At 40.8% G+C, this 13,187-nt stretch overlaps 1 protein-coding gene across 1 annotated transcript in view; it reads left to right on the forward strand.

Moving 5' to 3' along the window:
- Window positions 1-11,072, forward strand: part of fgfrl1a (fibroblast growth factor receptor like 1a) — a 67,490-nt gene extending 56,418 nt beyond the window's left edge. Inside the window, exons 5-8 of the mRNA XM_020084074.2 lie at window positions 2,027-2,314; window positions 5,758-5,930; window positions 6,021-6,201; window positions 6,475-11,072. Coding sequence (XP_019939633.1) covers window positions 2,027-2,314; window positions 5,758-5,930; window positions 6,021-6,201; window positions 6,475-6,902 — 1,070 coding nt within the window. The 3' untranslated portion in view covers window positions 6,903-11,072. The remainder of the gene's footprint in view (window positions 1-2,026; window positions 2,315-5,757; window positions 5,931-6,020; window positions 6,202-6,474) is intronic.
- Window positions 11,073-13,187: the final 2,115 nt, after the last annotated feature.

A 13,187-nucleotide genomic window follows, 5' to 3' on the forward strand; every position in this document is an offset into this window, starting at 1 on the left:
CAGTCTCCTTGATATTTTGGAGGCATGTCTCTCTCTCCTCCTTCTCACTTCTGATTGGATCCTCATGAGGTTTTCCTCCAGAGTGTTGATTATAAGGTCCCTTTCAGTTAGACTCTGATCGATCTGAGTCTGAATGGCCGTCAGTTTTTCTGTGAGCCCAACATTTTTTGCCCAGTTCTCGTTGAACCTCTTCTCCTTGGCTTTAACAAGACTCTCCAGCTCATGGTTTCTGTTAACACAGACTTCTTTCTCCAACAGCTCACTGCACAGCCGATTCTCCAGAGCGTTGATTTGAAGTAGGTAGCCAGCCTTGTTCTGCAGGATCTCGATTTGCATGGCCTTCAGTTTGGCCATGAGCTGATCATTCTCATCGACCAGCGCAGCCTTTTCACTTTCAAACTTGACCATTTGTTCGTCCTTTTCCCGGGTGACATCCTCAACCTCCGTCTGGTACCACATCAACTTCTCTTGCATCTTCTGCATGTCAGCCTGCTGCTCTTTGGAGAGATTGTCCATATTCTCAAACTGAGTCTCAGCTGTTGACAAATCGAGTCTTATTTGCAGTTGTTCTGTCGCAGGCTGTGAGTAGTTGCTTCAGTCAGTTAGGTGCATGATTGTAAGTGGCTTTGATACTAGATCTGTCTGATTTGTTGTTGTTGCCTGGCAACATGAGTGACTCTCAAATCGTATGTTTTTAAAATCTAAATTCTCTCTCTCTCTCTGATCCTGTGATCTGTCTGATTTGTTGTTGTTGCCTGGCAACATGAGTGACTCTCAAATCGTATGTTTTTAAAATCTCAATTCAATTCAATAAGCTTTATTGGCATAACTGTGCATTACAATATTGCCAAAGCGTTATAATATAACAATAAAATAATATAAAACAATGTATTATTTTAGCAAAATAATTAATTATACATCAATAAAACTATATTATACATCAATTAAAACTATACTACACATTAATAAAACTATACTTTACATTAATGAAACTATAATATATATCAATTTTAAAAAGGTGTGTATCATACAATAAATCTCTTTCTCTCTCTCACACACACATAGTGTGATCAGATACATGTATAAACATATCAACACAGTTTATGAACCTTTCTCGGTGCAAACATGTATGAAACGACCCCATATTAACACTGTAAGTGGACTTAGTGGAGCTGTGCATGGCTCCCTGGTGTTTGCCCCGACATGGTGGCGCTGCGGCCGGGCTGTGCGCCCTCTCCTGGCTGTGGAGCTGTCCGTGATCTCTGTGTCTGTACTCAGGGACTTTTTATCATCACGATATTAAACAATGTTATCGCATATCGCAAGTTTTCCTAATATCGTGCAGCTCTATAATATACCATATAACATTAATAATACAATGTAACATCTATTATACAGTAGGATAATATATATTATACAATAAAACATAATCGTGGTGGGGTGAGCAGGGGTGTGTTTGGATCATCATATCACTGTCGGCTCTCTCTCGTGGAGATATGAGACTCTGTTTTCCCTACACACTCAAATCTCTGAGATAGACAAAATGGTAATAATATAAAAAATTTTCTTATAGCAAACAAGGTGTGTAGGAAGTGTAAAAGTAAAATAATCTGAAACACAGGAGGCTTGAACCCTCCCTCTGTGTCACCGCCTCTTCAGTTGATGTAGCTTTGATCACTTGTTACGTCCAATAAAAGTGTCAAATAGGAATCTGATGAATTCCTTTGCCAGTCCGTTGTTCTTTCTCTGGTCTGAAGAACAGAGCTGTGCTTGTAAATATAAAACTGTTTAAACCGTTTGTATTTCATCTCTTGCTCCCTCCATTCTCTCCTTTTCTGCTCTCCTTTTTTTCACATCTGCATCAGCTCAGTGGCAAAAAGAGTTTTTTTTCTCGTCATTGAAATTCTAACTTTAAATTATGCTCCGACATCCTGGAAGCAGCTAATAACTGTCAAACTTATTTTCCAATAAAAGATCTGTGGTCACTGTTTCAATTCTCCTCCTGTGCCCCTCTTTCCTCATGCAGTACGTCCACGTTTTACCCAGCCGGCAAAGATGAGGAAGCGTGTCATCGCTCGCCCGGTGGGTAGCTCAGTGCGTCTGAAGTGCACGGCCAGCGGTAACCCTCGGCCCGACATCGTCTGGCTAAAGGACAGTCGGCCGCTGGTGGAAGAAGACGGCGGAAAAGACGGGAAGAAGAAGAAGTGGACTCTGAGTTTGAAGAACCTGACCCCAGAGCACAGTGGGAAATACACCTGCCACGTCTCCAACAGAGCAGGAGAGATCAACGCCACCTACAAAGTGGAAGTCATACGTGAGTCAACCATGATTTATATGCATCAGTTATGGGTTATAAATATAATGAGATTAAAATGTAGACAGACACATACGTCATGTATGTGACTAAGGTCGCAATACTCTACATGTTTTGATGAGGTTATAGCTTATTCTGATAATGACCTTGTTCTGGTTAAGATAACCAGAAATTGCTGTTTACACGACTAGACTATTTTCTTAACCTGGATAAAACTGGAATATCTGTGTCCTTGTAAACATGTCTAATGTTAAAAGCAGCAAATTCTCACGTTTACTGAACGCAGCTTAAATGTTTATTATGTTTGTGTTTTGTCGAGTATCAGCTCTTCTTTTGAAACATCCTGAAGATGTGTGTGTAAAATTGCAGCGTGTGGTCACTTCATGTCGTGACACATCTGAATGTACATTCTTGGAATTGTGGTGCGTGAGTTGCGGAGTGTCCCGGCTGGTACACGATACACTGTGTCTCTCACCCAAACAATAACATACTGTACACTACTGTGTTCACAGGATGTATATTATTGTTTGAGTGAGAGGCCAGCTGGACTAAATGGCAGGGTTTGATATGGGTTTTGTTTCCATTCTGACTTACAGTGATTATGTAAAAACGTCTAAAATCATATGGTAGAGATGGTAGAGAGCACCATAATTAACTCTTCAACCGTTGAAATGATTTGTTGGCGAAGTGATGTGTCTTTGCTTTCACAAGAACTCGTCCTTTGTGCTCTGGAAAGAGCTGAGTTTAGATTTCCATCATGGTTTGAAGAGAAAAAGACCTGAAGACAATGGTCAGTCATCAGTTTTCTTCTACTATCAAATCCTACATGTGGAAATTGTTGACTTAGACAAACAAACATCGTTGTGGAAATTATACTTTTGTTGTTTTGGTTGAATTTTAGAAAGTAGAATGCATAAGAGATTAATAATGTTTCATTTCACTTTTGTTTTTTAAATTGGATTCACATTTGACCAAAGGGAGCGTGTCGATCATAGGCTATGTATTAAGATAGACGACATGACGCCAAAGAAAATATAAATCTTTTTATAAGAAATATGTAAACATAAATGTTTCCTGCATTGTTTATTTTGTCAAATCAAAGTTTTCATATCAGCGCATATCAACAGACAGTAATACCGGTCTGTGATAGATGTCTGTGAAAGGCTCATATCCGCCAATATTACCGCCAACCAATGGTTCTGCCACACTCTTGTGTCAACCATAATTTTAATGCGATCCTAAATGCTGCTTGGAAGTTATTTCCCAGCGTTTGCAAGTGTCACTATCAAATGACGTGTGCACCAACACCAGAAGGTTAAAAATGTAGAGGTTTTAAATCATTTTTATAAGTCTCCTTTTGCTTCAGTGGCATTTATTGATCACCAGCAGTCTCTATCAATAAACATCATTCGAGCGAGTGCGGAATGTGGAGCCTGATGTTCAGTGTGGAGGATAAAACTGCTGCAGAGCGGCTTTCACTGATGAGAGCAGAATATGTTACGATGAGTTGTGAGTGTTTTTCGAGGTGTTAGGTCGTGTTGGAAAACTATTTATTTTACGATTGGTGATTTAATGTTGAGGTGTGTGTGTGTGTGTGTGTGTGTGTGTGTGCGCGCGCATGTGTGTACTGAACTGTAGGTTATTGTGCGTTACAGCTCTGTGGAGAGAATCAAACTCTCCTGACTCTCTCTTTACTCACCACATCTGCTACACATTAAACTACAGCTGTAGTTTCGGCTCAAAGACATTCATGCACTCTCTCTCTCATGCACGCACACACACACACACACACACACACACACACACACACACACACACGCAAACACACACACACACGCACACAGGGATTAAATCAAACTGCTGCTCGCTTATGTCAAATGTGATATTTTCTCTATCAGTAGAGATCTACTCAGCTGTCAGTCATTCACTGCTGTTAGAGAGAAAACTATAAATAATGGAGTTCAGGAGAAAAACTGTGAAGCTCTTACAAAGCATAATAAATCCATAAATAGAGCTTAAGACATGCATGTAATTCATAAATATAGTGAATTATCTGATGGTGGTGACCGTCCTTTGGGAAAATGAGATTCAGGTAATGTTTGGATTCAACATGAAATGCAGGTTATTCTCCAGCAGCAGTCAGAATTATTCCTGTGGATTAGGGGTGGGGTCCCCCGGGCGGGTGCAAGATGACTTCCCTAAATCAAATAAAAATGAAAGGCAATTTGAAATAGTTTATTTTAGCCATGCTTGTTAAAAAAAGATTATTAACAGGAAACACGGAGACACCTGCACGATGCAGATTCTTTTAGCTCAAATAATTGTTTTCTGTATGTTTCAACCAACTCCAAGGATGATGGGAGTCACATGTCTTTACTTGGAGGGTTAGAGTCTGAAATGTTTTGAAACCTGTGTTCTAAAAGATTTATTTACTACACATATATATAAATCAAAGGTTTTCACATAAACTTTTTCTTTTGACTTTTCTCTCTACCTTAGTGAGTTCTCTGTGTTGTTTGCATGTGGTGGGGTATGGTAGCCATGTTAACCAGAACAACAAAGAAAACAAAGCAAACGCTGCAAAGTGTTAAACCTGCAACTGTTCTCTGTCACCTTTCGTCCTCCTCCTTCACTGACACATTAGAAACTAGAGTTCTCTCCAGCTTCATGAATTCATCCTCTCACACAACCCAAACAGAGCATAATTCAATTCTAGGTTAAAAACAGCTGATGAGAAAAGAAAAATCTCATGAATTCTCTCTCGTTATGTTCCTGTGAGATGCAGGAACAGATACTGAAGAGGAGACTGTTGAAAGTCTCTGGCAGGTGTGTTTATTCTGAGAAAGAAAAGGCGGAGCTGAAGATAAGGCATCTGTTTGTGTGTCTTCAGCTGAGACGGAGGATGTGCTGTTGAATGCAGCAGATACTGTTCAAATAATGCTTTCAAAACATGTCACATTCTCTCAGCACCAGTGTGTGTTTCAATCAGTTTGAATACATTGAATAAACAGAGTATAGTCTTTCCTCCCTGTGTTTTTAATTATGATGAACTGCTGAAATCAACAAGTTTGTAATATACAACAATATTCAAGTTATATATTATATATAAGAAAGTGCCTGATTTACTGCTTTCCTGTATCATTGGAAATAAATTAAGCCTTGAATCTTAATGCAACCAAATCACAACTTTTGATGGCTACTTACCAACCATCTGTCTTATTACTACACCCTCTGATGTAGTATAAGGACAATAGTGCAGGAAGTGTCTGTGAATACTGGACTGGTGGTTCATTCTATAGATGATGTCAGACAGAGGCTCCATATGCAGCACAGTCTCCAGACTAGAAAACGGTCTAAAGCTTTTGACTGCAGTGTAATTTACTATAAGAAATTAATATTCTGCTTTCCTTCTTTCTTTCTTTCTTTCTGTGTGTGTCCTTCAGAGCGCACCAACTCTAAACCCATTCTAACCGGCACTCACCCTGTCAACACCACCGTGGACTACGGTGGAACAACGTCTTTTCAATGTAAAGTTCGCAGTGACGTCAAGCCGGTCATCCAGTGGCTTAAAAGAGTTGAGCCCGGTGACGAGGACAAATTCAACTCCACCATAGAGGTACGAGCCCCGTCTGCCAAAAAACACTGCACTCCAGATTATGGGTAATCTGAGTGAATGAATCAATGCATTTGTACTTTTTATTCAAAGGTTGGAGACCATCGCTTTGTGGTGCTGCCGACAGGAGAGGTGTGGTCGCGTCCCGATGGATCTTACCTCAACAAGCTGCTGATAACCAGAGCCAAGGAGGAGGACGCTGGCATGTACATCTGCCTGGGAGCCAACACTATGGGCTACAGCTTCAGGAGTGCTTACCTGACTGTGCTGCCAGGTCAGAGGAAGAACGAGACAAAATCTATGTGTATTTAATTCTCTGATTTAAAACATTAGAACTGAAGATGGTTGACCAGCAGGTTTGAATAGAGCCAGTAAACTTGTTTTTTTAACCATCATTACTAATGTGAATGCAGGATACATGCTGCTCGACTCACCAAACAAACAGTCATACTTGGATCTATACGAGTGTGTTACATTCAAATCTAGATAAACTTATTTTCATCTATTCGTCCTTTATTTAATTTGCATCTCTTTTGTTCTTTCACAGATCTGAAGCCCCAAATCAACTCGGTCCCCATGGCGACATCCCCCGGCCTCCCCTGGCCCGTCATTATTGGAATACCAGCAGGTGTCGCCTTCATCTTAGGCACCGCCCTCCTCTGGTTCTGCCAATCTAAACGCACCTGCTCCTCCTCCTCCCCGTCTTCCTCCTCCGCTCTGCCCGCCGCCCAGCGTCTACCCGTGGCCAATCGTGACCGAGCCTGCCTGACGCTGCCCGCTCAGCAGGCCAACGGGGATAAAGATTGCCTCTCGTACGAGGACTACGTCGCCCATCAGCAGCTGCTCCTGGCTCAGGGTGGAACCCCGTCGGCTCCGAAGGTCTATCCCAAGATCTACACGGATATTCACACGCACACACATTCGCACGTGGACGGGAAAGTGCACCAGCACCAGCACATTCACTACCAGTGTTAGCAGCGAGGCTGTGGCGGCGAGCGTTGGGTGTTTTTCACTTTCATCTCTCACGTGAGCATGTTCCTGTGCAGCAGTCCACACTAACTGCTGACGGACAACCAGAAACATGGGATCACTCAGTTCTTCCTCATTTCGCTGCAGCCGTGGACTCAAGATACAGACGATGAAGAATGTAAAGAGAAAACACAAAGATCTTTATTTTGAACCACGCCATCGCGATCTACGAGAGAAAAACCCAAAGAACATGTTTGAATCAAACCTCCTGTGGAATAAAATCTCCTGTGTAAATGTATAAATCTCTAACCGTGTTGCTCAAAGGCCTCATGAAGCAACAGTGAACTCAGCAACAGTTTTACAGCAAACCAGCAATTTATCTGCCTCTGTTCCTTCAGTACAACCACAACCTCCTCAGTACGAACGCAGCTCACTGTTCACTACAAGCCTCCAAATATAGCTACTCGTGTATATAGTGGAATATGATTATATGGATTTTAGCATGCTACGTCGTCCTGGATAATCTATAAAGAACATTTAGCATGTGTGTAATGTAACAGTGTAACTTCAGAGTATATCTCTATCCTCGGCCCCACTGAGCCATAAGAACCACGACTGGAGACTAACTCCTGCGTACCTGCAGCTCCAGCAGAGATCAGGCCAGCTGGGTTTTCCTCAGGCCGACAGCTGTTCTCAAAAACGATCCAGCTTCTATCTGCTGGAAAAGAGCTGATATCAATCTCTCCGCAGCTACGATGGGATTTCTGCTAAAACCGGGGACCTCCTCTCCCGACAGCGGTTGCGGAAGTAATCATTAGATCTCTCCAGACTCTTCATAAGTCGTTTGCGCCCAGTTTTTACTTCCTGCAGAATGGTGGCATTTCCTGTTTGCATTGTCTCCCTTTACGGCTTTTGTTTGATGCTTGCAGACTTGCGAGAGGAGTTGAAGGATATCGGCTCTCGTCATTTCATAGGCACAAAGGGATCATCAACGAGGCCTCAGTGTAAAACGGTGCCTCTGAAGAATTGCTTCCAGATTTCACGGATCACACTCGGCTCTGCGGATAAATCACGGGTCCTTGTTAATCTGCTATATGGTTTAGAGGGCTCAAAAAAAGAGAAAGACTTAAACTGTGTAACTCGAGGATGAGACTTGCAACTGTCAACTCTTCAAGCAGCACACAGGTCGAGCTGTTTGTGTTTGGGCCTCGACAGACTGTTGTCTCCTCCTTCTCACCCTCAGTACCGACTGTCACCCAGAACTTGGAAAATGTCCTTTAAAGATACTTTAAGGGTAAAATAATGCAATACAACTGGTAACTGAATGGAATACCAATATTTTTTATCATTACGCTGAGTGTCTTTCCATTTATAAACTTGTCTGGCACATTTTTTATTCAGTCGTCTGCAGAGTTAATGCTCACTATACAAACTTCCTTGACAGATTTGAAATAATAAGATCTAAAAATGCTTTTCTCTGATCACCGTGGTTTCATATTTACTCAATGCCAAAGCTGCGACACTGCCAGAGGTTTCGTGTTCACTTGTTTAAATACCTGAACCTCTCTACATGACTGTGTGGACCTGAACTGACTCAGACTTCTTCCCATCACTCTCCTTAAATGTTTATTGCACATTTTCAAGGTACTTTCTTCATCATAGTACATTTTCAACTGCAGAGCCATCTGTCACCCCGATGTGAAAAAAATTAAAATGTTATCATCAATTACATTTCATTTCATTTCAACACCTTAAAAATACTTTAACGGTGAAATAATATTATATAACTGGTAACTGAATTGACTTTCTGTTTGGTTTTCATTACATTTAAACGCCTACACATTTATAAACTCGTCTTTCCGTCTAATTTCACAAAGAGAGAGAGAAATATTAACATCAAAAAATTTTATAAATGGATTAACATGTGGATTTTAACATGTGATCTCCAAGTTTTCATATTTACTCCGTGCCAAAGCTCCTGCACAGCTGCAGTACCCTGCCACAAGAGCTGAATTCACTTATTCTAAGTATCTACACCTCTTCAACATGATGTTGCACTGTTAAAGGTGCTCTCTCTAATGCATTGACTTTGGTAAACTGCTGCTCCTCCTCGTGGCCGTGGGTCCCGAACAGAGGTCTGATCTGCAAAACTGGAAACATCTGCGTGTCTGCTCGGAGCCTCAAAAGCATCAGTGAGGTCATGAGCAGCTGTGAGGACCAAAGAAATGAGTGCACGGAGATCCGAGGATGTTTTACCGGTCAGTGTAAGCTTGATATTTGAGATGATAAAACCCTGTGGACCCAAAAGAATCAAAATCACCTGTAAAACTAGCAACAGTAGAGTTTGACTGTTGTTAAGTACAATAACTCCCTGGATTTTCTTATTGGAAGTGATTACCACATTTTCTAATTTCTCATTTATTTAAATTACTTTTATTCTCAGTATATCTTTGCTTTAACGGTTTTAATGCCCCTAGTAGTTGCTGGGACGTTTAGATTGACCAGGACCTCATATGACAAATTAAACTACAATAGAATTAGAGTAGAGTGCAAACATTCACCAGCAGTCACCTTACAAAATATTTAAACTTCACTACATCCGGATATTTGTTTGGATCTGCACCAAATTACTCACACAGACATAATGTATATTAGGAATATTTTTCCTGGGAAATTGGTTAAAATGTCAAAAAACATGATGAAAAATGAAAACAAAACGTCCTTGGTGGAGGTTAACAAATAAACCCTCTCAGTCCACGGCCATCTTTACCAGACTTGCTCTTTCTCAGGTGTCCATCTCGTCGTTTCTGTGTGTTCATGAATCTGACCACTAAATGAAAACTGTAAACCGAGACGCTGTGATAAGATTTAGCTTTCAGCTGTTTTACGTTACAGGTTTCTCTCACTCAGCAGTGAGGCAGCTGTGCAGAGACGTTTTAATAAGATACAAATGTGGGGAAATGTAGAAACGTGCTGTATATATGTGAAATATGAAAGAAGCTGTAGGCTTGTTATGTAGTTTTATATATTTGTACTGTATTTAGTAAACAGCAGGCTTTCTTCAGGACGTCTGAAGTACAACAGCGAGAACTTTAAACAACCATGTGATTCATTGAAATCACCTGGTTTCACATGGGGTCATTTATTTTTGCACATAAATCTTTAAACTCAAATAGAGAAATGTACAGTGTATTAATATGGATAAAGAAATATACTCCCATTTTTAAAAATAATACTCACAGGTACGTTTTTAAGTTGCCTCAAGAAAATTAGTTTGATACCTGTGGAGTTCTCGATGTGATTGTACTCTAATCTAGACCTCATCTGTACGACAGGTAACATTAACAGCATCTCCCCTGTATGAAGCCACAACATGAAAGCTTAATTCATGAGCTTCAGTGTTTCAGTTTGAAAACAGGACTTATTGATTTCAGTTTCTTTGCAATGCTTTCACTCAGAACCCTGCACTTGTACTCAAATAGCCTGCGCTTGTGCTTAGATTTGCCCTGCTCGTGCTCAAACAGTGCGTTGTGCTCAGATACTTAGTCGCTTTGACTGTTCTGAATGAGAACATTTCCAAATCTGAACACAAGTCCTGCTTTCGAACTGAAGAACCACGCTCTTGAATGAAGACAAGAATAAACCCAGATGTTATTGGAAGGATGAAAACTAAAAATGTCTCCCGTCACCCACTTCTTTTATCGTTCTCATTTCACATGTTCAAACCTGTAGGTTTGATGTGTCAAAGCAAAGGGACTGCCAACTGACAGACTGTATGTATGTGCGCCAACCACTAGTATGTACATGAAACGGCATTAGTGCAACACATCGGCCCATGAAACATTGTAAATGCTAAATTGTCTAACATTCAATAAGGTTGTGCTTCTTCAAGTGTGCGTCTAATTTATTTTCTTTAAAACATGTTTGTCATTTTTCATATAATTGGGCATTATACTGCATGAGTGGATTTTCTGTTATAGTCATAACGTAAGCTATGTAGCAAACGCCATGTCATTGTAAGATACTGTATTTATATATGCCGACAGAATATACAAAATTTTATCGATGATCTTTGTATCGACAATCTTGTACAGTCTCATCATCGTTTAGGATACAAAATATTTTCTCCCTTTGTAATCACGTTACTGGTGCCATTAAAACTAAAACTTAAACCTCTGTGATGTTGTCTTTGCTCTTAGCTTTTTGTTTTTCTCCTTTTTTATCGAATGTCCCAGATCTGCCTTCCTCTCCGCTTCAATTCTCCGTCACACAGACACAGACGAGGATTCCAGTCTTTAAGAGAATGTCCCTCTCTAAATAGCTGTAGCTCTTCAATTGTGAGGGCTGCAGCCAGCGTTTCACATGTCAACATGTCTGTCGAGAGAGATGACAGATGGACAAGCGTTGCGTGCAGACAGTGGGTGTGAAGGCCCAATGTCTCTCTCTCTCTCTCTCTGTGTGTGTGTGACTCACTTTAGCAGAGGACGATGATGAAAGAAAAGGCCTGTTGAAATCATGGGGCACTGGAAAAGGGTGGAGGCCGACAACAAGGCCGGCCATGAGATCAGAATAAGAAGATAAACATAAGTAGTCAGTGATGAGTGTGCGTGGTTTGATTGCCGGCCATAAAAGTTCATTTCCTACATCCTGGTCACAAATGTTTTAGTGAGCGAGTGGCTCATGTGGAGTTTGGTGAACTTTGACCCGCGGTATTTGCTTCATGCCTTTAAACCATGGGAGCACCAGGCCCAGGGGTCATTAACCAAGGTCATCAAAATGACTCCAGCCTCATGATGCCTGCTGCACAATTGAAACACAACGTAAGAAGAACCAGACTCCACTTTAGGTAAGTTTGCTTTTTATTCTGCATGTTTCCTTATTTCCTGTTTTATTTTGAAACTCACATCTTGGTCACACCGGCTCTATTGTGTCTCACCTGTCAGGTCATGTGACCTCTGGTCCACCTTTTGACCAAATTTTATCATTGATATTCGAGGGTTTATAACAATGCTATTTTGAATTAATAATAATCAGAAGTTTGACAGTCAGATTAATAGTTTTTAACAACAGGTCAAACAATAAAAATGTAAATAAAATCTGTCCGACTGAGAATGAAAAGAAAAGCTTTGCCAAAGTCTTCTCACGTCCTGTGTTGCTCCCCTTGTTTCTCCAAATGTCATTACACATTACATCAGACGTTAAATATAAAATGGACTGACACTGACCAGTTCCCACTCATGTATTAGATGTCCCAAATATGATCATTACTACAGATGTAGAGAACAGTTCTCATAATGTTCTGCATTGTAGAGGAGAAACAGGTCTGGGGGTTGAGCGGATATTGAATGTGTGAGGAAAAGGAAAAGAAGTCTGAGAAGGAAAAAAAGGAAAATATACAAAGAAGGAAAATACCTCACAGGAATTTGTGGTTTACGAAATTTCTGCAAAGTCAACAGTTACTCATGACTGTAAAACCCAACCCAGGGATTTACAAATCCTGGAACCTCCGGATTTCCATGCATCTGGAAAGCTTCACCGGTGATAAATAAATAGCAGAGCAAGTGATAGATAGAATTTAAAGCTGTGAAATATACTACACTCCACATTTTTGTAAGTGTGACATTTGAGAAGGAAAAAAAAACAAACTTTGCTGGGTTGTTTCCATCCTTGACATTCAACTCTCATTCTGTTCTTATCTCTGAGATTAGCCTGTTCCTGCTTTTTCTTTTTTAGTGTGTGTGCTCCTCCTGGGTTTATCTCCCGTGAATGTGATTGACTTGAAGAGTGAAGGAGGGAGAGGATGAAGGGGGGGAGGAAAAGATGAAGAAAGGCAGCGAGGAGGAGGAGGAGAAGGATACAGATCCGAGCTGCTGACAGATGCGTTGAGCTCACTGCTGAGGAGAGGAGATGAGAAAATGGAGAGAGGGATCGGCGGAGAGCGAGGAAGTGTCGAATGAAAGGGGAAAGAAATGTGCAGAACAGGAAGGTCACCTTATATCTTCCATCTTTTCTTTTTCCACTTTGTCATTTTAATTAAAAACAAAATGTTTATAACATCAAAAGTCAGAAATTCTACCACTCTTCTTTAAATCATACTTCCACACTTTCCAATAACAATTTGATTACTTTCATGATCCACTGTGTATTTGTGTTTCACCAGGTGAAAGTCTCACTGAGATTATGAGCTTTCTCCAGAGAAGTCGGGTGAAGACGTCAGCAAACAATAAATGTGACTCAACGATAAACACAAACTCTATCGGGGCGGAGATCCTGTTACACTAAAGAGCTGAG

The sequence above is a fragment of the Paralichthys olivaceus genome, chromosome 9 (assembly GCF_024713975.1).
Source record: "Paralichthys olivaceus isolate ysfri-2021 chromosome 9, ASM2471397v2, whole genome shotgun sequence".
NCBI lineage: Eukaryota > Metazoa > Chordata > Actinopteri > Pleuronectiformes > Paralichthyidae > Paralichthys > Paralichthys olivaceus.